Source organism: Phragmites australis, chromosome 22 (genome assembly GCF_958298935.1).
Source record: "Phragmites australis chromosome 22, lpPhrAust1.1, whole genome shotgun sequence".
Lineage (NCBI taxonomy): Eukaryota > Viridiplantae > Streptophyta > Magnoliopsida > Poales > Poaceae > Phragmites > Phragmites australis.
Window position 1 is genome coordinate 21,004,890 of NC_084942.1, and position 24,547 is coordinate 21,029,436.

Sequence of the window (24,547 nt, forward strand, 5' to 3'; positions counted from 1 at the left end):
GATGAATTATTAGGCACAAATCCTATTACTAAATCTCCAATCATGTTCGGTGAAAATTTGCATCACTGTAGTCTGAAAGGTACGGCAAGCAAGATGTGGCATGTCGTTATTCTCCTTACTTCGCTGCAGGAATAGCCAAGGAAAACCATTACAGAAGCAGGTAGCATCTGTGTGGGACTGTGGCCATGATCTGGTCTCTCAGAAAAAGATAACAAAATGCAATAATAGCTACTTCGCTTAGTCCTTCAAAACACCATCTAAACAGTCACAAGATTCTGAAAACATTGGTACGGTAGAGTATGCTATGTTCGTGCTCCACAAAATTTCAACTCAAACAGTGAATTTGATAATGAGAAACAAAAAAGGGACAAATTTCAGGGAAACAAAACTCTTCTTTTTCTTCTTCTCATTGTACAGACATTATTTTGGCTGAACTTGTGTGGAGAACTTGAAGGTAGCATCCTCTACACCATAATTTTTTTTCTAGATTTTTTATGACTATTTGGATGGTGTTTTGAAGTTTGAGAGCAAAGGATCACACTTTTTTTTTTACTAGCAACGCATGTCTGGATCGTGACTAGCGACACATGTCGACTCGTGGTTGGGCAGCAGAATTTAGTTTGAATTTGGAACTCTAAGCATATTTGTCTCTCAAACCATTAGTCCCTTTTTGAATCCTTTTGTGTTTTTTAGAATTAATAACAAAATGAGATCCAATTTAAATATATTTTTAATTATTTAAAAAAAAATCAACATTTTTTAATATACTACCTCAACATTTTGAACATACTATTTCAACATTTCCACACAAAAATGTTGAACTTGTTTTTTCAAATTGTTGAATTAACATTTGTAAAACTTTTAATCATTTTTTTCAAATTGTGGAATGCATGTAAAAGACACAAGATCTTAAATCCATGAAAAACAACAAATTAGTAATTGGATTTGAAAAAAGAAAAAGAAAAAAACTGCCCCTCTTGGGCCTTGACCCTTTGGTTGGTGGGCCGTTCTTTTTGCTGACGGGCTGCGGCCGCGCTTATCCTCTTGCTCCCCTCCCCGACTCCAACCCTGTCGGCGGGCGCGGCGGCTCCTCTACCGGCGCCGGTGCGCCTCCTTCTCAAGGTAACATCTTTGATTGCTCTACCTGTGGAAGAGCCAAAGCAAAAAGGGAAGGGGTGTTCTGAAATCCTCTTCACTAAATCCCTCCCGATTTTGCTAGGGTTTTGCGCGGAGCTTGCTAGCCACCCATGGACGTGGACGGAGACATCCTCGGCCTCATCCTCGAGCGGATCGATTCGCACGTCTCCCTCATCCGCACCGCGGCGGTGTGCAAGCGATGGCGCCGCGTCATCGCCGACGCCGCCTTCCTCTGCCGCTTCCGCTCCCTCCACGCGCCTGCCGTCGCCGGCGACTACCGCAACTACTCCCCCTTGCCCTATTTACTGATGGGAATAGGAGTAGCGCCAACAACAAGCGGCCGCACCGGCCCGTTGTTTCTCCCCTCGTCGCCATCGATGGACGCTAGCCACTTCTCCCTCGATTTCCTCCCGGACGGCGCCGAGTCTTGGACCGTTGTGGATAGCCGCGGCAGCCTCCTGCTCATGGATCGTGCGGGCGACGCTAACGTTCCCTTCGACTTCCCGGACAGGGTCATCTGCGAGCCCCTGACGCGGCGCTACAAGAGGGTCTCTCCACCGGCAGACTTCGACGAAAGTTGTCACTTCTGGGCATCCTTCCTCGTCGACGGCGACGCCGACCAGGCAGGCGGTCGCATCGGTCTGTCCAACTTCAGGATGTTATGGATGCTCTACCGCAATGGTGTCACACACGCCGCTGTGTTCACGGCAGGCGGCGAGTCGGGCTGCTTGTGGAGCAACAAGACCATCGACCACATCATGCCAAGGCTCGAGCTCACGCGTCTCTTGGGCCGTGCCGGGGGCTCTTGGTACTTCCATGCCGAAGGCAGGACACTGGTCATGCTTGACGGAAGCACCAGCGAGTTCTCCTCCTCCATGTTGCCGGCCATTGAGAATTGGGATTTCCACACATGGAGTCATAACTTCTTCATCACTGACGGCCGTGATGGTAAGCCACGCATCTTCACTTTGTTTGACAACGACATGAAGGTGTTCGCAAGGCTCGACAGCGACGAGTGGGTGCTGGTGAAGAGGGTCCTGCTGTCTGAGGCAACCCACGGCCTGCCAGGGTACCAGCCATTCTTCTTCAGCCATCCCCTGAACATTTTGACGAGGGGTGCAGGATTTGTTATCCTGTCGCCATGTCTTGGAGCACCATGGCCCTTCTCTGTCGACCTCGAGACAGTGGAGGTGGCACCCGCGTCGGCGGACATGGGCGATATGGTTTTTCAGTGTGAGCTCCCATGGCCACCTGCTCTGCACACCTGCTTTGATAGATGATGCACAGCACTGGTATATATACATACGCTTCAGTGATTTTATGGTTTTAATTAGCAAAGGCAAGGTATTTATTTCTATTTATGATTCATCGTCTCCGATGAAGGATGGGGCAGTATCTGGTTTAGAAGATTGACGTGGGGTGGAACTTTTGTTATGGCTTCGTAAAGCTAACAACTAGCAATAAGGGTTTTACAGTTAAGTCATTGTACAGGAATTTGAAAGCTCAGCTACCAATTTATAGATAATCTTTCTAAATAACAGTATTCTCACTAATGTTAATCTTGCAAGGAGAGGGTGGCAAGGGGAAAATGCATGTTTTGCTTGGCAGATAAAACCATATACCATCTGTTTTCTACTTGTCCCATTGGCAGATCTGTGTAGAATGTAGTAACGTAGTGAAGTGTGCTTTTGGGTTTAGAGCTGTGCCGACGAATGTGCATCAGTTATTCAGTTCATGGTTACAACTGAAAGGTACTTGGTTGCAGTTGGATTGGCTGCTGTCTTTAGGTCTGGATAACTCGCTCACTGGTCAATTTTGCAGAGAACCCAAGCGTTTGGTCAACAAGAGACGACTGGGAGCAGGATCGACGAATTTTGTTGCGCCTTCGCTCGCTGTCTGAGAGTTTCGTAAATATTGGCGTAAGAATGGTATCTGAACCTGAACTTGCTACAGGGTTTCATCCCTTGATCATTTACCTGATGTATTGAACCTCTGTAGTAGTACTCTGTTTGGTTAATCGAATGGGGGTGGGGGTGGCAATCCTGACTATCTTGAAAAAAATGATTTTTTTTGAACGGATTGGGTAGGAGAGCAGCCCGCCTGCCCGGTGGAAAAAATTGTTTCAGTTTTATGTTGCTATTGAGTCTGAACATCTGAAGAATGTCTGTTTTGAGAGGAAGAACAGAAGGCACCTAAGGATTGCCGGAAGAACTTGCTGCACTAGGGGCTTGCTGGTGAATGCTCATCTGCAGAGACGCGCACGGTCTCCGGATCTCGCCGGCAGGGTTCATAAATTCATTTTACCTCTGAAAACCGGTCCTCGACAGTAACTGCGGTATTTACACAGTAATTTTGGAGAACTTCAGTAGAAACCGGTCGAATTCATCGATCGTTCCACCATCACAAGCATGCACTTGCTACCTCAGTCCGTGAGGACGTCAGTGTACAATCCTACCACCTACATTAATTTATTTTTTTTCTCGAAGCTGAGTTCATCCTAGAAAATCTAGTTCAAAATTACACGCTATAGTTGATGAGATCATCACACATTCCATTTCAAACTAAGGCCGTTAGGATTATAGTACATTTCTTCTGTAATTTTGCTGTGTCTTCAAGTTCAAATACATCCTAGGTCACATCCTCGAGCGCATCGACTCTCACGTCAGCCGCATCCGCACCGCGTCCACATGCAAGCCATGGCACCGCTTCATCGTTGATGCCGCCGCTTCCGCTCCCTCCTTCCATCTTTTCTCATGGGTGTTATCGATGATAGTTAAAATCAATTATACAGTTTTTTTTTTAAAAAGTAAGGATATTTAGTTATTAATCATGGGTATCAAAGAGAATGACATGATATTTTATATATGTTTAGATTTTTTTAAATAATAGTCTTACGTTATATTTTGTCTTGATTATTATCATGATAAGATAATTACATTGGATGTCCTTATCTCATCTTAAGGATCTCGACGAGTTCTCTTGTATTCTAAATCTAATCGTGACATGACTCTATTGTGGATCTCAATTAATTGTTTATGCTCTTATATGAACATATTTGCTTTGTACTGCTTATCCAACTTCTCACTTCCTTCAGCTCAATCTCTTCCTCTCTCCCTCCTCCTCTGCCGACTGCTTTTGGATGTACCTCTCTTCTCATATAGTCGGGTTAGAAGGCGTGTCAGTACTTAGAGTTTCTGTATAATATTTTCAAATTGTATTGCTTCTAAATATTAGGAGGACTCTCTCCTAATTTGAGGATGGTTGTTGTGTAAAACACAATAAACTATCTGAGATATCAACACGTATCTTATTTATCTTATGGTGATTATAAAACATATTGTATCAGATAAAGTACACAGTAGATGTTGATCTATCTTCCAAGCAGTGCCGAGAGTTGCACACCAGCACCACAGCCACTTGCCTGCCTAATTCACACTGTATGCGTGTGGAGATTGAGCAGGACAGGACGAGCTGGATTCGCTTCGACGAGAGATGTTTGTTCTGTTTCTGTTTCTTCATCTGGATTCTACGTTCTCTTCTTCTCATCATGACGAGACGATCAATGAGATTCCGTGCTTGCTCAGCATGCGCAAGAAAATTGTAACCGAGATCCAAATATTTCTCAGCGCACATATGGCATGGCCATTGCCCTCCGACGAACTCACACTCCAAGTTACAGAGCGAAAGGATCTTCAATTAAGTAGGGAACTAAAATCTTCTAAAAACGTTTCGCTGGTGTATTAGAATCACCTATAAAAATTGTCTGACTAGCTAACTTGATTATGTTTCTCGAGAGAGGAATGACAATGCAATTGACTAATTTACCCTTATCCTGATTTGTTTTTTTTTACACTAACAACACCGTTTTTATTTGTAGACTCATTATTCCATTGCTTTATTTGTAGACTCATTATAGAGTAAATAGAAGTATTGTATTTGAAGATACGACAAGAAAATTGATCTTCCTTTATGCCCAAATTCAACATGGTTGCGTCAGGAAAATTGAGAAACGGCTTTTCAGAGAAAGGAGGTTTAAATTTGAAGAACACTGAGTCGAAAAGAGAGAGAGAGAAAAGCAAGATCACTGTATGAATAAAAAAAAAATAGTCCCCTCTGTCTGCTTCAAACATATGTACTACTATTAAGATAGCATATATCACTCAAAAAAAATATTGTAGTGTGCAAATATATCTTAGGTAAAAATAACAAACATATCATAGAGATATTTTCAATTATTTCACCACAGACAACAAAACATTATTACATAACACATCTACAAAGTTGAGGTCGTCACCTATGATGCTAGAGCTGAGGTGGGTGGGTGTGTGTGTGGTGGAGAGGGGGGGGGGGCTCCTGAGTAATACCGGTTGTAGCTATATGAAACATCATGCCCCTAACCTTTATCTCCCGTTTTACATATATCGTTTGAGGCCGAAGCCGATGATGAGTAATCATACACGCATGTATGCTGAGGCTAATAAGTCAATGATGATCTGAGATATATAAACAATCCAAAAATCAATGCTAAACTGTTATCCCATATTTTTTGCTTTTATTTCTAATGTTTACTTTGCTCCGTCTTTGATGAGTGTGACTACAGACTCGAAGACGACCTTAATATAACGACTGCCAGTACAACTTAATCGGAAGTAACTCAAGAGACAGACATAATTAACCGAAGGCTTCACGAGACCACGAAAACCATAAAGAAGCAGTCGCCAGATAACGTGTGCACATATGTAGAGCAAAATGATAGGTATACTAAAAAATGATTCCTATGTTAATAACCACATTATGATACAGTTAAACAGAAGATCTCTTTCTATGCAGAAGGCCTGAGGTGCGACGTTGGATCGGGCGGGCTCAACTCCCGAGACCAGCATGGGGCCCACACACCGCCACGTGCACACCACTAGGGGCACACCGTGTCAGTGGCTGGTGGGCCCTCCATTGCCACCTTAACTAGCGGACCACCAAACCCACTTGAGAGTTGACTGTAATTAGCTCCTGGGGGATGACGATTTATGTCGGAATCAGAAAAGCATACAACTCAAAACTCTCGAGCTGCATCCGATAATCCAACTGCGTCACATTCTTGCGCCCATCGTGGTAAATTTTAAATTCGATGCGAAATCACGGTAAAACAAAACTGTCCATTTCACAAACCCTGGTTCATTTGTCTCCATGACATTATTTTACCATTATACTCGATACTGCGATCTCACTTGACAATTACGCAAGGTGGGCATGTTTGGGCGGGACATCTGGCATACTTTACCTAAAAACACCCTAAATTAACATTCTCATCTTTGCTTGAGACGCCATAATTACAACATCTTTATTACTAAACCAAACAATTAGGACCCTTTCCGGAGAAAAGCGACGTTCACTCGCTCGGCGCACTGATCTTTGAATGATGTGGACAAAAGCCAGTAGGCTCGGCATCTAGAAATTCTATCCTGTTTGGGCAAATAGTGACCAGGCAAAGCTTTGGATTCTGAGAAATTCAGGAGCGAAAGCGGCTTGGATAAATGCTTTAAATCTTGAGGGATTCAGGCAAAGCTAGTTTGTAGTATGAGTGTTCGTACGGAAATAAGTTCGGCTTCTAACACGAATTTTGTAGGATTTCAATGGCATTCATACTAAAGTTTACGAAACCGCTGCAGAATTCCTATGACGACACCATGTGGCAATAACCGGTGCTTTGCATGGAAGTAGACTGACGAAAGATGTTAACTTCTACAAAAACAAGCAGCTAAGTGATGTTGCTTTCATCCATACTTTAATCGGACGGTGCAAACACGCACAAAAATTTCTCTGAGTTTGTAACAGGAAAAATTCTGACAAGATTGACCCCAGAATCTCAGGAAGGGCACAAAGAATGATCTGACCGACTGATGCGGTGGTGCCACTATAAGTGACAGAAATGGCAGACAGGCAGGGAGAGAGAGGAATAAAAGGTGGAGCTGTAAGAATTTTCCACAGCTCCTGTCACCCCCGTTCGCCTCTTGCATGCCGATCGCCTCCAAGCTTCTCTACTTCCAGCGCCGCCCCTCGTCGGCGACGCCAGAGCCGGAGCCGGAGCCCCCCGACCCCCGCCGCCGGCCCTGCCGCGACCTTCGCCGCCGCAGCTCCCTCTCCTCCCACCACAAGCCGGTGAGGTCCCAACTCCCAAGAAGCCACTGCTGTTTCTTCTTCTTTGGTTTCCTGCCGTTTCTCGGCTAAAGATGCGCTCTTTTACGTTTTCTTGAGTGAAGAACCGGGAATTCTTCAGTTTTCTTCAGATTTGAACTTCAGCGTATTTAGAACTTGGAGCATGGTGTGGATTAGTGTTCTTGGTGGCTACGTGAATCCGAAAGATTGGATTTTGGTGAGGTGCAGCGTGTATGCGTAACTGATAAAAAAGATTGTGATTTTGAGATTGGAGAATTGGATGAAGTAGCGATTTATCTAGGAAGAAAATAGGACGGGTTTCATGGGCAATTCTAATTCGGTTGCTAATCCAGAGCAAGATGTGTCAAAGTTCATGTTTTATTCTGTGGGGCAAGGGGGTTGATTGTCACCTGGTGGAGATTTGTCCTGAGCTGCTGATAGATGCAGATGGCTACTGGAAATCCTGAGCTTGTATAGGACTAATATGTAGGCCCAAGTTGAATCATGCAGTCTGTGTGGTCAAAGTTAGTTGAGAGAGATGAACATGGTCTACAACATTGGCTCATCTGCGCTCCGTAGTATGCCCTTCTTTTTCGTTTACCTAAATGTTTGGATCACGCTAAATCGAGGAATTGTTTCGCAGTAATTCGGTTGTCGATGAGTAGTATATTTTTTAACCGAAGACGTTATCTCCTGTTTCCTCAGAAACATTGAGGAATTTACCAGTATTCTGGAATATTCAGTAGTGCCTGAAAGTAAGTATCATAGTATTCTTCAAACTAGGCAGAGTTTGCTGTAAAGTGTATTTTAGTAAGAATCATACTATTATCAAGCAGGCAGCGTATACCAGAATATTTTCCCCAAAAAGGGCTATTCCACTAATCTAAGGTAGAGCCATGACTGCATGACAATGATAGTTCTCCCCAACAGCTAATTTCTGACATTGATGAGTTGCAGGCTTTAGTTCAAAATAATAGGCCAAAACTTTAAGTGGGCCTGCATTATTGTGTATTTTTTTTCCGTTTCATTTATGTTCATTTGTGAACGAGGCTACGATTTGTATCGTCGGTTCCATTGTGACAAACTTTTGTCTTGTTCCATCCTTTTCTTCCAAAATACTAACTAGATTTCCCATTATCTTGCAAATATTGTTTTTAAGTCAGCTCTAGGTATTAGCAGAGGAAGTGTTTGTCCCTATAGGACCCTTGGGAAAATCAGCTGATTGTGTTGCATCTCCCCTGCTTATCATCAAATGGCCACTTTTTCCCATACAAAATTGAGTTTTTCTTTGCAATGCTTTAGTTTTGTAGTGATGCTCAGTAAGACAGTAACCAATAATCACGTGTGGGCACTATGCCTACTGGAGATTAAAGTACCCTTCCTTGGCTGCAATCTACCAACCATTCAACATTGTCATTTTCAAGGAACAGACTAGTGCAGTCTTATTTCCTTGTCGACAAAGATACTATCAAGTCTTCTTCAGTGATTACGCATTGTTTCTAACATCCATTATGTATAACCAGGGCCAGGAACTTGTTCCAGGGAACCAAAGAGACGCTGCTAAGTCTGCGGGATCGGCTGGAAACATAACAGAGCATGTAGGGGGCGTGTCCTCCAGCGCAAGACTAAACCGCAGTGTATCAGACCATGGCCGTCTTCCTGATGCTGTCCAGCAGGCTAGGGAAAGGCTCCTTCAGAGACTTAACAGTGTGGACTTATCGGGAAGAAGGTCCGCATCGATTCTTAGCATGCTGTTCTTCCTTCACATAATCTGACATATACTGAATCTACATTTGCACATGTTCTCCCGTTGTTGCAGGCGAAAGACATGGCCCTCGGAAACAATTTGGGCTGAATCAACTCGCCCTGCTGACCTCGGCGTCTCCACCTCTGCAGACAGCATACTGGGTAGTCTAACCAGCTGCTTCCAGCCCGGTGTATCCACCACCGCCTGCAAGGTTGAAGAAAGCGCGGGGGATCCTCTCGGCGATGCAGGTAAGCGTGCGCCGGTCGCACTGCTTCCCAAACCCGTCCCTGAGCTGCAACAGTCAGCCCGCAGAGGAGGAGCAGGTGAAGGCGAACACGCAGAGCCTTCAGCCGAGTGCTCTATATGCCTCGAGCGATGCGGCGACGCAGACGGGATCATCCAGCTGCGCTGCAAGCACGTCTTCCACTCGGCCTGCCTGGAGCGGTGGCTGCGATCCCGCGGCGACTGCCCCTACTGCAGGGCCAGCGTGCTCCTAACACCAGACTGAAACCGAACGAGAATAACCACCAAGTCCAACGCTACATGACCTCTCTAATACTCGACCGTGTCACTGCTTACCTCTACTTGCAAAACTGTGTTTTCCTTTAGCTCGGCTTCAGCAATTAGCATGCATCTCATATTCTCATGTGTTTTGTGCCTTGAACTCACTGGCTGCTGTAACTGGATGCTGGTATCATGAACTGTGCATACGATACGATGAGAAAAGCAGTAAGCTGGCTAGCTATCATTCCGTGGGAGGTTGTGCTCGTCATGCTGGCTAGCTATCGTTTAGCTGAGCACTGCAAGTTAGTTTGTTCTGTTCGGTGGTGCATCGTCCCTTCTGACTCTTATTGCAAGCAGAGCATCTCTCATGACAGACAGATGGAATTCGGTAGCATCAATAGCTGACGAATTCAGTGAGCGAAGCTCTCCTGTCCTGATAATCTTGAAAAAAGAAAGGAAAAAAAAAGGAACGCTCTCCTGTCCTGGTCACAAGGATCACCTGGTTTTGACGAAGCTGCCTGCAATTCTACATCGTTATCACTCGCTTATACTCGCTTCGGAAACACCACCCCTTGCGCCGTTGACGAGTGAATTCCACTCACTGACATCATTGGCGCAGTGCTTCCACTTGCTTTTCAGCTCAAGTTTCTCGCCAAGAGCCGGCGAGGCCGTGAGGCGTGAGCACCAGACGCGCCATCTGTGTGCGCGCTGCCCGGCGCGGCGAGGCCCAGCCAGGAACATCGATCGGGTCGGAGGAGCCGTCCGCGCGGCGTCGCCACCGTGTTCTCTCACCAGGAACCATCCACCTCCGACGGGATGGCGCGCTCTATACACACTGATGCCGTGCTGCCCGTGCGGGGATGGTCGGGCGGCGAGCGGAATGGCTGTGGCCGCGGCGAGAGGTGCGCCTGGGGTGGTGGTCGCCTGGTCGGTATTTCATTTACCGGCCACCGGATGGAGTACGAGCGGCGGGATCCTGGCTGACGAAGGCGATCGGGAGCATCGCTAGGCCGAGATGCCGCCCACCAAACTAGCCCAGCCCACTTGTTGCCGAGCCACGACGAACGAAACCGGTGGACGAGGATAACGCCGGCATGGCTGGTGGCCTTCTTCTCCGTCGCCGACCTCAACCTTGCTGCACGAGACGCTCCAAGTTCCGCAGACGCAATCTTCAGTTCATCACTGTCCTCAGCTGTCACCCCATTCTCTTTGTTTGTATCAACATGAAGGGAGGAGGGGAGTGATTGATCTGCTATAGGAAGTGACCGTCAACATGATCATCTCAGTTTATACCTTAATATGGATCCTTCTAGGATCTGCCATGCTATCCTCACTCTGCCAATCATGGTTTGCAACCAAGAATCGAACTGGGTGCTACTACATAGGTTCATTTCAGAAGCTAAGGGTCGGGGACGAGCAAAAACTTTGTGGACTTATCGTGTTGTGAATCAACAAAGTTTTGCCTCCAAGTTAGAAGTTGTTTAGGATGCCATGAAGAAGCAACACGGCGCACATTGCAAAGCACAAGTGAGCCTGATGCTAATTTAGCGAAGGGCCTCCATTAGGTCATTTCACTTGGAGTGAGCAGCAATAAGCTGTCCGCCGTTGCATGGAAGCTTGTCATCGATCGTCATGTTCTGTTATATATCTGTCCCCGGTGCCGTGTCTGCAATGTAGACTTGCATACCCAATTTAGCTGAGCACTGCAAGATGGTCTGAAGAGCAGCAGTGATTCTTCTGTTCCTTTATGCATGTCTCTCTCAGTAGAGATGGAATTTAGACACAACATTAGTAGCCGATGGATTAAGTGAGCAAAGCCCGCTTGTCCAGGTCAGAATGACGATTTTTTTAAATAATCATTTTTTTGGGAATTGCATGAATAATACATGTTTTAAAAAATCAGAACTAATCCTTTGTCGCGCTACTGTAACGTGAAAACAAGAAATCACTCTGATGGAGTGCGAAAATAGGGGTTTTCGCCCTACGGTAGCGTGCATTAGGCTCATAGGGGACACGTGTCTTTGTCTCTTTGTGGTACCACAATAACTCTTACTGCGCCATGGTAGCATGACAATAATAATATCTCTATACCGTGCTTTGGGAACCAATCATTGCTCTAACATAGCGTGACATGCCCTATTGTCATGGCACGGTAGCGTGACAACAGGTCGGATTTAACTCGAGCATTGCCACCCTCCTCTCTCCTTGGCCATTTGTTTGGCCGATGATGCCACGAGAAAGAGGAAGACTGGCATGCTCAGTCACGCTCAGTCACGAGAGAGAGAGAGAGAGAGAGAGAGAGAGAGAGAGAGAGAGAGAGGCCATGAGGAGGAGAGGGACTGAGGGAGGCTAGGTGGAGGAGGAGAGAGGAGAAAGAGGGAAGAAGGGAGAAGAGGGAGGAGGGAAGAGGATGAGGAAGAAGATATGTATCTTTTTGCGTTCTAGAATTTGATTTGATGGAAATATGGTAGGTTAGCCACCTTAGATCTAGGGATAGATGTAGGTTATATAAGGTTATAATCTCAGAGTTAAGGATAGAATTTAGGGGTAGGTTAGGGTAAGAATTTACGTTAGAGTCAGAATTAGATGTACTGTTTATTGTTGAATTTTGTTTTAATAGATATACAATTCATAATTGTTGGTGATTAAGGTTAATGATATTGCTTTGGTATTACAAGTGTTGACTTGAGCAATTTTCAGTCTTGATTGGGCACTTGAACCCCGAGGGTACAAGGATGAAGGATATGATAAAATGGTTCACCCAACATTTTTCGCTAGAACCCTAGATTTACTCTGTTAGGGTGCAATACTTGTGGACTTGTTCGTTAGATCCGGTTGTTTAGGAGTTAAAGCATGTGTATTGGATAGACAAATGGGTTAAATAGTTGGAGTGGTGTAGGTGACATGGGGTTGAGTTTATTATGCTAGTATAGCCGTGTCTAAGAGAAGTGTGTAACGATAGTGATGTGGGTAGGCCAACATAACGAGACTAATAGAAGAAAAGAGTCAGGTTGATGGATGGGAGGAAAATTAAGCTATTGTTGTTCTGCTGGATTTAGTGGACCACAACTTGATGAATGAGGAATAAGTTTTGGAGGAGTCTGTAAATGGGGGAGAGGGGAAAGGAAGAGGTGAAGGAGGGGGAAGATGGTATGAGAAGTGTTCTAACGTTGTAGTAAGTTGCAAAGATCCCGTGCCCGATGAATGGAATAGGGGTAAAAAGAGGGATAATGGATGTTATGGAGAGCCATAATTCCCCTTGAAAGTATGGTTGAAATAGGGTCCGTCTTAATCAAGTGTTCCCAAATCAGTCTAAATTGTAGGACGCAATGAAGCTATGGGCGTTGTCATCACAGAGGGAGTTTTGAGTTTCTTGCTCAAGGCAAGAAAAGCACACTGTGAAGTACAAAACTCAGGGATGTCAATTTCATGTCACGCATACAAGCCCAAGTATGCCACTCATTGAGAGCATCAAGAGTGATGAGCATAGTTGCAAGCTAGAAAATGAACTTGCAATGTAATGTAACCTCACTTCTGCACTAATTGTAAATGCAATGTCCAATGAGATCGTTGAGAAGCAGGATATGGAGTCTTCATACATTGTGCAAGGAATCTTAAAACAGTTCAAGGACATGATCAATTATCTAAAGGTTTGGCAGACGAAGTAGAAGGCCTTGGAGAAGAGTTTGGTATCTTTGAGGCTTCATATTGCAACCTACCTCGTGTGCTTGTGGTTCTAAAGGAAAACAACCTTAGCACATACACCACTTTCAAGGAGAGAGAACAAGACAATAGTGAATCTATGATCTTTTGTAGGGCTTTCCTTACTTTAGGTCCATTCATTCAAGCATTCTGCCACTGTCGCCCTTTGTTTTGTGTGGATGGTGCATTCTTGACATGAAACTATAAGGGGGCGGACTTTCATGACAGTCAGTGTTAATTCAAACAACCAGATGCTTCACATTGCCTCTGCATTTGTTGAGAATGAGAATATGATGAGATGGCTATGGCTTTTCAGGCATATGAAGTGCGTGGTGGTTGGTGACCGGCCTAATGTTTGCATCACACATGACCATCATAAAAGGGATCTTGTATGCTATAAAGAGTCCGAAACAAAGCCCAAACGAGCCATTCCCATGACCGGGCATGTAGATCAGGTGGTGCATGGGACATATGGGAGCGAATTCTACAAGCAATTCAGGAACAAGGCATTAATACCTATTCAAGAGGTTATGCAAGAAAAACCAAACACGCAAATTCAATATGTTGTGGAAAGAATTGGATAAGAACAAGAGGAACAATGTAGGGGAGCGAAACAAAAAACAAGTTCAGGTGGGTGACATCCCACCTGAGAGACGACCTCCCCTCAAAAATCTTGTTTGTTCAACTTTCAAAAGAAGGTTGTCAAGGAACATCAAATGTTTCTCACACTGGATAGAGGCAGGGCCAAAGGAGAAGTGACCTTGTAATATCACACTAGCTATGCAAGGTGCGTATAATAAATTGTCAATCAATGCTTCCATCAGCAAATCGATTATATGTGTACTAACTTTTCTTTAACTTTGTTTTGAAGGTACAACGTCATATGAACATAACTGAGGTTTACAATTGGGTCATCAAAGGGTTGCGTGGGTTGCCTCTTGTTGCAATCGTGGAGTTTCTTCTGTTGTCCAGCCATGCTCTTGCCAAGGCTTGGTAGCTCGATGTGTGTTGGTACATATGATCATATACAAATTCTAGAATCAATTTTTGCTATTCCATGCAATGTTTTTCATTTCAATGTAAAGTAATCAATTTATGCAATTGCAGATTAGCGCATGCTACACTTCTTCATCTTGTAAAGATGATACATGCCATTGATGAGGATGCAGGTGCACAACATGGCGTAGATGAGATTGAGGGTGGCGAGGATCATCACATGGAGCGATCACAGTGGTTTCTATTTGACCATTCTCTTCTATCTGTTTTGGTGGACCGATGGAGGCCAAAGACGCCACATTCCACATACCGTTGGGGGAGATGGCTATCACCTTGTAGGACATCTCGATGCTAACTGGTTTGCAGATTGCTGGTGCAGCGATTGATCCCTTAGTCACTTCTGTCAGTTGGCAACATGACTTGGTCAACAGGTTTGCCGGAGTGCTACCTCATGTGCTGACGGGAGGCCTCTTGTCCATACGAGAGAACCAGAGGTACAGACCCACCAAGTGGTGGTTGGAGCAATTCAAGGTTTGTAAATTTGTTGCGGTCCGCTAATTTTACCCAAGTTTACATAGCGCACTAACGATATTTATGCGAACATGTATGCTGAAAGGATGGAGACACAACCTACGGAGTACCATGTTGCTTGACACCTAGAGGCCTACTTGTTGTGGTTGTCAAGTTGGGTGATGTTCTCTATGACCCATGGCAACACAGTATATGCCCGATGGATAGCATATGCTCGAGCTATCGCAGACTCTGACTTGGCAGAGGTTCCTGTGTGAAGTCAGCAAAAGTGTCGATCTTGCAGGGAATGCCTCTACTACTTTAGTTGTGGTTCTTTGATCATTTTTAGGTTGGTTGGCCTCTTGTCCAGCCTCAGCACTACACCTCGAAGATGCACGGTAATGGCGATATCGATAGGCCCAAAATGGGGTCACTTTGGAGACGCAGATGGGTATGAACTACAAGATCTATTGCATAGTTCCATGTTTCATAGACTCATATTTCCTCCACTTTTGCAGCCTCAGTGGGCAAGAGTGTAGGTGCACTTCGTATACGAGTCTTTCACAGAGGTGTTGGACCACGTGAAGGTGGAGCAAGTGGTTGGGAAGCTGTACAATCATGAGCTAGTGTCTAAGCGCATCGGGGACCTCAAGATCTCGACTCTTTGGTATAGGGACAATCCACTCTAGTTGACGAGGAAGAAGCTGGTGTTCAACATCTTCGTTTAGGACTACACCTAACACCGTATGATGAGGTAGTTCGGTTGTTGATAGGAGTTCCTGGTACAGTTCAGAGATCGTGTCACTCCTTAGCGTGCACACATAAGTTAGAAGCCCCATATATGTAGATGCACTATGTTTATTGCCCTTTCCTAACTTCAACTCACATGCAAGTTCTCGATGAAGGGGACACAAAAGAGCCTCTCAGATTTGATTGCCAAGATGAACATCTAGCTAACTTAGTGGGAGGATGCACTGTAAGAGGTTATCTAGGAGGACACGCCTTACGACCTCTTCATGTACCAGCTGCATTTGCAGTGATACACGTCGTTCACTTGCGCTAATCTCCTCCACGTCTAGGATCCACCAAAGACCTACCAGGCTAGTGTCTCTGACCTCTACCTAGGGCAAGCTAGAGTTTTCTTGCACATTGTGGTATGTGTAGTTTCCTTGCACATGTTGTTCATAATGTTCAAAATACTCTTATTCCTAACATTTCTTCCTCTATGTGTATGTGGACCAAGGGTGGAAGATACACTAGGATGTGAACAGTATGGCGAGTTGGCTTTGTGAGGGAGTCCAATTGTTGGTGGACGACATCACAGAGTCATTTGCAAACCACTTTTTTTTTTTTTGCGGAGCACCCACATCCGAGAGCTTGCATTCGGGGGTCGAACCTGCGACTTCGTTTACAGGGTTAGTCTTCTTTCCATCATAGTCAAGTATGACTTATATCCATACCACTAATTATTTTCTTATGTTACACTAGATCAAAGGGCGCAAGTGCAAATTCTTCCACTACGCTGATGATGAAGAGTTCAAGAACATCACTTATGGTTATCAGGAGGCCGAAGAAATGCGACGCTGAAGGGCAGAAGCACTGAAACTGAAGTTCTAGGCTTTGGAGGCCAATTGGTGCACAAAACATGAAGAAACTTGAGGAAACATGCCATGTCCCCCGAAATGCACATGCGGCATACAATTATACTAGGACCTATAGCATATGGACGAGGTAGAGGGCTATTGATGTCACAAAGAGTCCTTCACAACTGCACCTTTAAAGAACTATTTCACAATTGTGACTACTTCCATAGCCAAGGGAAGGCACCCCGAGGAGCACAAACTATGTTGTATCTCGGTAATCTACTTTTCCTAAGGCATGTATGTACCTTAGATGTAGTTTCACTACACAGTTAGCTAGGTTAGTAATGATGTGTATACTTGTGTTACCTCATATAGGGTTAGGGTATATGGTCAGTTCATATTGCCACTTGTACCTTAGGAGTAGATAGGCAAACATTTGTACTCAATTATACCTACATATGATGTATTTTTCCTACTTTATCTACTAATGTTAATGCTGGAGCTATCAACCTTTGTGTTCTCATTTACAATTTTTATTTTACAAAGTAACTAATGGAAGCATAAAAAACAACAAAGAATGGAAAAGAGGAAGAAAAAAAAGATAGGCCATTGTCGCTCGGCAGTAGCGTGACATCATATTGTCACACTTCCATTAAGCGATCACACTGTTGTCGCGCCGTGGTAGAGCAGTAATAGCCTGAGTAGGGACACGTGGTGTAGTTGCTCTGCCATAGTGTAACAAACCCTATTTTCGCTCTATTGTGGCGTGGTAACTTATTTTCGCGCTGTAATAGCGCGACAAGTGATTATTTCAACAATTATTTCAAAACTCGTATTATTTGTGTAATTTCAAAAAATTGATTACTTAAAGAAAAGTTCTCAGAATGACCATCTTGTTCTAGAGAAGCGACATGTAGTTAATTTATTCAACATATCACTCATATGCAATTCTCTCTATACGTCTCTACGCGTATTCCTTGTACACCCGGGCTAACCTGTGTCCCGATCGCCCACTCGCCCCATGGCAACGGCAGAGCCCAAGCCAGTGGGGGCCTCGCTGGCGGTCACCTTCATGTTGGCGTCTACGATGGCCACAGCGGTCCCACTTTCCGCACCTCCGTAGTTAGTACTGGTGTACCACTACCAACCTTGACGCCAGCCCCTTGCCACTGAAACAACACACTTAAAGCGAATTGAGCATGACTCAGTTGATTAGGGTTCTTGTGGTGCAACATATCCACCAAGTTCGAGTCCTATAGACTCAAGCACGGGTGCTTGCATTTTTTAATTAAATCACAAGAGAAATAATACATGCATATGTGGATGCTTTCAATTTTATTTAGACATGCGCTAGAATGCACTTAGGTGGGTATATATAGACGTGAGTGTGATGTGGGTGCCTCAGTAGTGCATGCGTGTCGACTTGTACATAAAAAATAGTATGTTTAAATTGCTCTGTTTAATGCGTGATGAATTCCCCACTTCGAACACCGGGGTGCAGTGCAGTCTTTATGCTTGCGGTTTACTTGAAGTTTAACTCGTATGTCAACAACGTAACTGAATCACGCAAAAGCGGTGGCGTCGAACGGTGGAGGGCGCACCGACGCGGCGAGGCCATCGGCGTCAGACGCGCCGCCTTCGGTGCGCGAAGGGGCGAGGGAGGCCCGGAAAAGGAGCCGGTCGAGGTGCATGCATGTACATAGATCGGAGGAGCCCTCCGCGCGCCAGGAGGCGGCGTTCTCTTACCCAGAACACTCCACGACCGGCGGACGCCGGAGGGACCGGCCGGAAGGGCGGCGGTGGCCACAGACCGCTTTACGAGGCATTCTTTTCTCTGAAACTCCGACGACGCGTGTCTCCGCCTCCTGCTCCTCCTGGACTCGTCACGCCGAGCCCTTCGTCCCCATCGACAACCCCAACATTGTTCTGCAGACGCATTCTTCAGATCACCGGCCGTCTCGTCTCGGCTGTCCTGCCAGCCCAGCTGCTGCGTCTCTCCGTACTTCGTATCGACACGACGAGAGGAGAGTGAAGAGTGTTAGCAACATGAAGCTACTATCAACGAGGAGTCGAAATTAAACACTCGTGCTTGTTTTGCATCTGTCATGCTAGCTTTTTTATGCCACGTACGATGCCCTGAATTTAGCTGTCAGGTTAACAAAAAGCACATAGGAGGAGGACGTCCTTATGAGATATTATTAAAAGGATGTCACGTCCACTGGCGGAGCCCAGTGAAGGACAAACTGGGCTCCGGGCCCCTTTGGTTCAGTAAATTTTTTGCAGGATAGTGTTGCGCAACATTTGGCGGTAAGATCGTGTTCAACTGACCGTTAGCATTATAAGAGACTTGATAGCTGTCACTCAGTTAATATGGATTACCATGTTCCTAACTAAGGACCAATTTATTTGGACTTTTGCTTTTATGTTTTTTTCTGAAAAACTATGCTTTTGTTTTGTCTGAAAAATTGCTTTTGAAAATAGATTTTATTAGCTTCTATAATAAATTTTAGTTTCTCAACACATAATTTCTTAGAAAAATGTCTCTCAGCGAGTTTTTCAGGTTTAGTTCATTTTCTTCAGAAACAGCCTTCTGAAAAAATTTATCTAGGAGCTACTTCTCTGAAACTTCGTTTGTTCTGACTTATATCTTTTGACTTGCAACAGTACAAGTAGAGCTAGAATTAGGAAACAAATATGGCCTAAAATTCGGACCTGCATGCATGGCTTGCGTTTCGCATACAACAGTGTACATGCATGCGTGAATCTGACTGATCTCGAGGCCACGGCATAGATTTCGGTGTTCTTTTCTAAAGCACTCATTTATCCAACACAAAGACAACCATAGGAACATATTCCGTTCGCAAAAGCCAGCAGCTGGAATTACTTGTGCAGTGTGGCAAGCCCTTATGCTAAAGCCATGCATGATCATGTAAAGCTTCCCCGGCCTTTGTTGTGGTTTTCTTAGCCTCACATTAGTCGATCTAGGCAAATAATTTTAGATGATGCTTGCTTGTGTTCGTAACAATCACTATTTGCTTTGTCGTGATACTTACAAGTTTAAAACTTTTGAAGCGGTTTAACATGCGCCTTTTATCAAGCAGAGATTTCAATTTCCCTTTACAATTTGTTTAGTTAACTGGCGAAAAGACCAAAATTCACAAAAATTCGATTATTTTTCATCATATGCTATTTAGAACTTGAATGTCAGTAAAATAAAATTCCTGAATTAGATATTTCATTCTCCTCTGAAATTCCCAAAATTTTAATCCGTTCCAGCAAGGATGCATTGACAGTTATGGACGTCATTTGTTTGGTTCTTTCACGTTTTCAGATTAATTGGGGGCAGGCCTACCGGAAGAAGCCTGAATTTATCAGGGCCTCAAGAAGCCAGTTTACCTGAATCTCATCATTGAAAAAACTAGTTATGGAATTGCATAGCACAAATTTAATCCGATGCGTCTGAAAATCCGCTTGGGGTTGGGGGATATATAGCTCGGTAGCGAATCGACTGGTGAAAATTCTCTCATGCTGAACTTTGCAATGGATGATGATGATATGAGCTAGTGTTGCTGTTTCTTCTGTGTAAAAAAGACTGGTTGGAATGAAAGCATCAAAAAGAAAATAAGACGGTCGAAATGAAAGGATAAAAAAGAAAAGATAATGAGATTTTCTTTTCGGTCACGAATTAAAACACCCGTTCCATCCATCGATAGATCCAGATATGAGATGCATTGAGCGTTTCTAGTTTTTCTTTCTTTCTTGCGCATGCATGGTTGCTTGATTGGTTTGCATATAGAATAACCACTAGCTACCACTGTGCCAGCAAATGTCTCAAATGCAAGCAAGCAGACGTTTGAGGAGTCTCCATGCAGTTCTGTTACACTTGCACACAAGCAGTGGCTAAGCTAGAACCAAGTTAACGGTGGTGCCAAATTGTGTTTCATAGTGGTCAAGATTCAAATTAAGAGGTGAATTTATGGTCATTATAAGACAATTACTACTAAAATATCATTTTACTGGCGTCGCCCCTGAGTGTAGGTACTGTACTACTGGGTAGTATCAATAACTGTCAGCAAAGACTGATTTGATTCTCGAAAAGATAAAGGAGATCTAAATAAAGATTGTCCTCACCATAGATACTGTCTATCCTTCGCTGGAGGATTGAAGCTGTGTTGAACACCGTGTATTGGTTTCAAAGATTCCAAGTAAAACAAGCCAAGCTTGCTTGGCTGTGTGTGCTAGCTAGCAGTAGCAGCATGGGCTACCGGCTGCCCCAAAAGGAGTGCTGCTGCCCAGGCTTTGTCCCTTTTCCTTTACCAGCCAGTGTAGTGTGTAACGGGATGGGATCACGGTTCACAAATGCGTCGATAACCGTCTAAAAATCGCGGTTACCAACTTTTTTGATCCGGTTCGAATTCAAAAACCAAACGGTAATCAAATTTGAATTCAAAAATTTGAAAAAAAATAAAAAAATATAAAAAAATTCAAATTTTTTTAAAAAGAAAACTAGACACAGTTCTAAGATCTTCTGTGATTTTTTTTTCAAAACTAATGTCGTTTGTATCATATTTTATAGAGAGGAAGTTTAAAAAAAAAGAAAAAAATTGAAGCGTGCGGCTCAGTTATTAACTCATGTTAAGTAAAAATGTAACATTCAAACATATATTTTTCTTGTGTAAAACGTATTTTAAGAGAATCTTTAAAATTAATTTCACTTTATTTAGAGTTTTATTAATTTCTCTATGATTTTTACAAAGTTCACAAGCATAAAGTGAATATGTTAAGAAACAGCACTGTAATTAACTTTTTCATATCTACTATTATTTTTCCTATGTAAATCATAGTATAAATAAGAAATGAAAGTGGTTTCATTAATTTTTAAGGTGTGATGGGTCAGTTATGAATTAATCTAGTCACAACACATTTACACAATCATACATGTTACAATAACTAATTCATGAGTTCATGTATTTTTAAAAGACATAGGATCATGTAAGAAGACTAACAAAATTAGTTTCATGATTTTTGATTAGCAAAGAGTAAACTATGTATTTAACTTGGTTTAACAAATGCAATTTCTCCCAGAAAATTTTGAACTTTTTTTATGAGTATAAATACTTTTATCATGTAGATCATTTCACAAGGAAACTAAAAAATTTGTTTCACTTGATTTGAAGCTCAGATGAATTAGTTATAGATTTTAGAAGATTGACATAATTTTTGGGTTTTTTTGTTGAACGTCACTGAAAATCGAGAAAACCGCTTAATAAATCGAGAAAACCTAGCGGTTACCGAGAAAACCGAGCGGTTACCGACAATACGAAAAATTCAAGAAAACCACTCGATAAATCGCAAAAACCGCTCGGTAACCGGTCCGAACGGCTAAAATCGCGATTTTTTTTTCCAAATGTCAAATTTTGCCAAATGAATTTTCTCTAATGTTTTTGAATTTTTGACCGGTAACCGCGGTTATCGCGAATTTTCGGTTACCGCCGGAGCTCGGTAACCGAGCTCCGGTCGGTAACTTCAACCCGGGATGGGATAGCTTATCATGTATCATATTAGAATATTTTTTAAGTTAGAATCCGATATAAATAGTATCAAATACTTATTTCTTTATCATATATTATATCTTATATTTTTTCTTTTAAACCAGGGTCAGAACGCATAGCCCGATAAGTTTTCAGTTAATTAGATAGATGATTTTTTTTTTATTTTATTTGTACCCTCACGTATCACTTTAATCAATATAGGGGTGCAGTCAAGGTAAATATAGAGAGAACAATAGCTGAGATGTTAAAATAAAAATATTAAATATTATTTATCTATAGATGTTTGATATTCTATCTATATATTATCATATTTTAAAATAAAATTATAATAATTAATATACAACATATGAATACTTCGAACGGATATCAGTTATTCTATATCCTACCTTATTTTCTTAGATCCAGAGTCAAATAGAAATAGAATGAAATAACTATTATTGTATTCTATGGAGTATTTATGGAGCAAGCCTCGGTCTAACGGACAGAGAAAATATCTGTCCTGTTTTCCGTCTACCAACCAGCCATGGGTGTCTTCCTCCAGTTGCCATAATGCCCTGCTAGAATAGACTGCTACTGATAATTGTTCTAGCGACTCCGTAAATCTTACTTAATTGGAGTTCGAATTCCGAAGCCCCAACAGTTGCTTCTAGAATTTATATATTTTTTATTCACAAGAGCTTTACGATTCGACTACCCTAACAAATAACATTTAGCCAGCAGATTCATAGGCTGGTTTAGTGCCTAGGGTTTGTCCTTGTTCTTGGCACCGACCGTCGATTACATGTACAGCTTTCCTTCACAACGACTTCAAACTTTTAAGCAAATTGGTTTTGTGCGTATCAGAAACGCGACTGAATAACCTACTTTCAGGATATTTTTTCCGCTGCGATTGATGCAAAATCCCTTTTTAGGAAATCATCCATCACAAAGCTCTGCATCTCCAATATTCAGAGACGTTATCCGAGTGCTTAAATATGATGATATGAGTGTGTAGGAGTTGTCCCGGTATTTAAAAAATAATAATATGCAGCAATACCAAATAATCCATCGCAAAAGCAGTGATAACAAAACACAGTAGTGCACAGGTCCGCAACCAATATAAAACAACACCAAGCATGACGACGCATCTCTCTCTCTCTCTCTCTCTCTCTCCCTCTCTACAGCAGCAGCACCAATGGCAATGGCAGCTATGGTAGTAACATTGGCAGACTGACAGGAGGTCCCACCGTCGTCATCAGGCCATGCCCGGGCCCACCGTCAGCCACAGCGCCAGCAGCACCGCCGCGGCTCCTCCTCTGGCTGTCGCGCACCTCCGCGCCGCGCCGCTCTGCGAGACGGGCCCGGCCCCACAAGCAAGTCAGTCAGAGAGAGCGAGTCAAAGTACGTTGACCACGTAGGAAAATACGGCATCCAACAGCCACTACGGCGGCTCCACGTGTCCTCCCCCAACAGAGACACGCGCGGGGCCCGGGAAGCAAGCATCCAGACGGGGCGCGTGCGGGCCCCGCGCCGCGCGCGTGCCTCGGTGACCGCGCGCGCCGCGGGCGCGAGCGAGGGAATTGGATCGGGCTTACCGCGCGGGATTTGGAATCCGACGGCTCGGATTCCGACACGTCGCAGTCTAGTGGGCTAGTGTGAGTACTCTGTTGCTGGTGGTGGAGGGAATACGTACCATCATGTCGGCGGTGGAGGGGCCGGGGCTGGGAGCGAGGACGCCGGTGGCCGGCGACGCGGCCGCGAGCGGGGACTCCACGGGGGCCAGGTGCTTCTTCTTCGGCTTCTTGCTCGCCGGGGCCGGGGCGAGGGCTGGAGGGGACGACGACTGCACGGGGGAGAGGGCCGGGGGCGGAAACGTCGGCGTGGGGACCGGCGGGGACGAGGCAGTGGAAGGAGCGCTGACGGGTGCAGGCGCTGGTGCAGTGGCTGGGGGCGGCAATGTGGGCGGCTGGGATGAGCTGATGGGGGCCGGCGCGGGGGGAGACAATGTGGGCGGAGGGATCGGCGGGGAAGGGGACTGGGTGGCGGGGGAGGCGGCCGGGGAGGTGAGCTTGGTGCCGGAGTGGGAGGGGGATGCCGCGGGGGAGGTGGAGATGTGGTTCTTCGACGTGGGGGAGGAGGGGCCTGGGGCGGCGGCGGCCGCAGAGGAGGTGGGGGAGTTGGCGGCGCTGGAGGGGGAGACGTAGGGCGCGCTGGCCGGCGACTGGGACGACGCGGTGCCGGCCACGGCGGCGGCGAGGAGCAGGAGCAGGAGGAGGCGAGCCATGGGGACTGGAGTGACAAGCGAAGGAAGTGTGAGAGAGGCTGTGGAGAAGAGCAGAGCGGAGAGCAAGCTGAGCTGCTTAACTAGTAGCAGCAGGCTTTAGCTTGTGTGCTGCCTTTGTGAGTCACTTCACGAGTGAGAATTGGTGACTGGTGAGTAGTGAGATTGGGTGGAAAAATTTACAAGACATTTCGGATGCATAGGCTATGAGATCATTTATTTACATTAAAATTTAGGTTAAATAAGTAATTAAAAAAATCATAAGTAGATAATAAATTTAATGAATAGATGTCGAATACAGTCGTTAACTCCCGTTTGCATGAACAGTACTTTGCTGAGTTAAATTTCACTTTCGGTCCTCTTCAAAACAGTAGTCTTCTATTACACACAAATCTTATAACTT

General features: G+C 44.4%; 3 protein-coding genes across 6 annotated transcripts; 2 read left to right on the forward strand and 1 right to left on the reverse strand.

The window, feature by feature from the left end:
- The first annotated feature begins 1,093 nt into the window (after positions 1–1,093).
- LOC133905454 (uncharacterized) lies at positions 1,094–3,128 on the forward strand. Of its 4 annotated transcripts, XR_009907613.1 has the most exons (4): positions 1,094–1,122; positions 1,220–2,429; positions 2,521–2,888; positions 2,959–3,128. XR_009907613.1 is itself a non-coding variant. In XM_062347240.1 (3 exons), exon 2 carries the CDS (start codon positions 1,248–1,250, stop codon positions 2,415–2,417), a length of 1,170 nt encoding a protein of 389 aa, XP_062203224.1. In that variant the 5' UTR covers positions 1,094–1,122; positions 1,220–1,247; the 3' UTR covers positions 2,418–2,429; positions 2,959–3,128. The 4 variants fall into 4 exon arrangements, 2 of the variants coding, with proteins under 2 accessions (XP_062203224.1, XP_062203225.1); XR_009907612.1 differs by having other exon boundaries at positions 1,220–2,888; XM_062347240.1 differs by lacking the exon at positions 2,521–2,888.
- A 3,934-nt stretch (positions 3,129–7,062) lies between these two features.
- LOC133904303 (probable E3 ubiquitin-protein ligase RHY1A) lies at positions 7,063–9,793 on the forward strand. Its single transcript, XM_062345771.1, has 3 exons — positions 7,063–7,293; positions 8,814–9,019; positions 9,110–9,793. Exons 1-3 carry the CDS (start codon positions 7,150–7,152, stop codon positions 9,543–9,545), a joined length of 786 nt encoding a protein of 261 aa, XP_062201755.1. The 5' UTR covers positions 7,063–7,149; the 3' UTR covers positions 9,546–9,793.
- Positions 9,794–22,909: 13,116 nt separating this feature from the next.
- Positions 22,910–24,300, reverse strand: LOC133905174 (vegetative cell wall protein gp1-like). The gene is made up of 2 exons (XM_062346901.1): positions 23,557–24,300; positions 22,910–23,211 (listed from the first exon to the last, which is right to left on the reverse strand). Exons 1-2 carry the CDS (start codon positions 24,145–24,147, stop codon positions 23,119–23,121), a joined length of 684 nt encoding a protein of 227 aa, XP_062202885.1. The 5' UTR covers positions 24,148–24,300; the 3' UTR covers positions 22,910–23,118.
- Positions 24,301–24,547: the final 247 nt, after the last annotated feature.

Excerpts from the sequence above, each read along its gene's own strand:
- LOC133905174 (XM_062346901.1), bottom strand. The coding sequence starts at position 24,147 with ATGGCTCGCCTCCTCCTGCTCCTGCTCCTCGCCGCCGCCGTGGCCGGC. Across the intron at positions 23,212-23,556 it reads CCTCCACCGCCGACATGATG|AGCGGCGCGGCGCGGAGGTG; the intron begins GTACGTATTCCC and ends CCCGTCTCGCAG.
- LOC133904303 (XM_062345771.1), top strand. The coding sequence starts at position 7,150 with ATGCCGATCGCCTCCAAGCTTCTCTACTTCCAGCGCCGCCCCTCGTCG. Across the intron at positions 7,294-8,813 it reads TCTCCTCCCACCACAAGCCG|GGCCAGGAACTTGTTCCAGG; the intron begins GTGAGGTCCCAA and ends ATGTATAACCAG. Across the intron at positions 9,020-9,109 it reads GTGGACTTATCGGGAAGAAG|GCGAAAGACATGGCCCTCGG; the intron begins GTCCGCATCGAT and ends CCGTTGTTGCAG.
- LOC133905454 (XM_062347240.1), top strand. The coding sequence starts at position 1,248 with ATGGACGTGGACGGAGACATCCTCGGCCTCATCCTCGAGCGGATCGAT.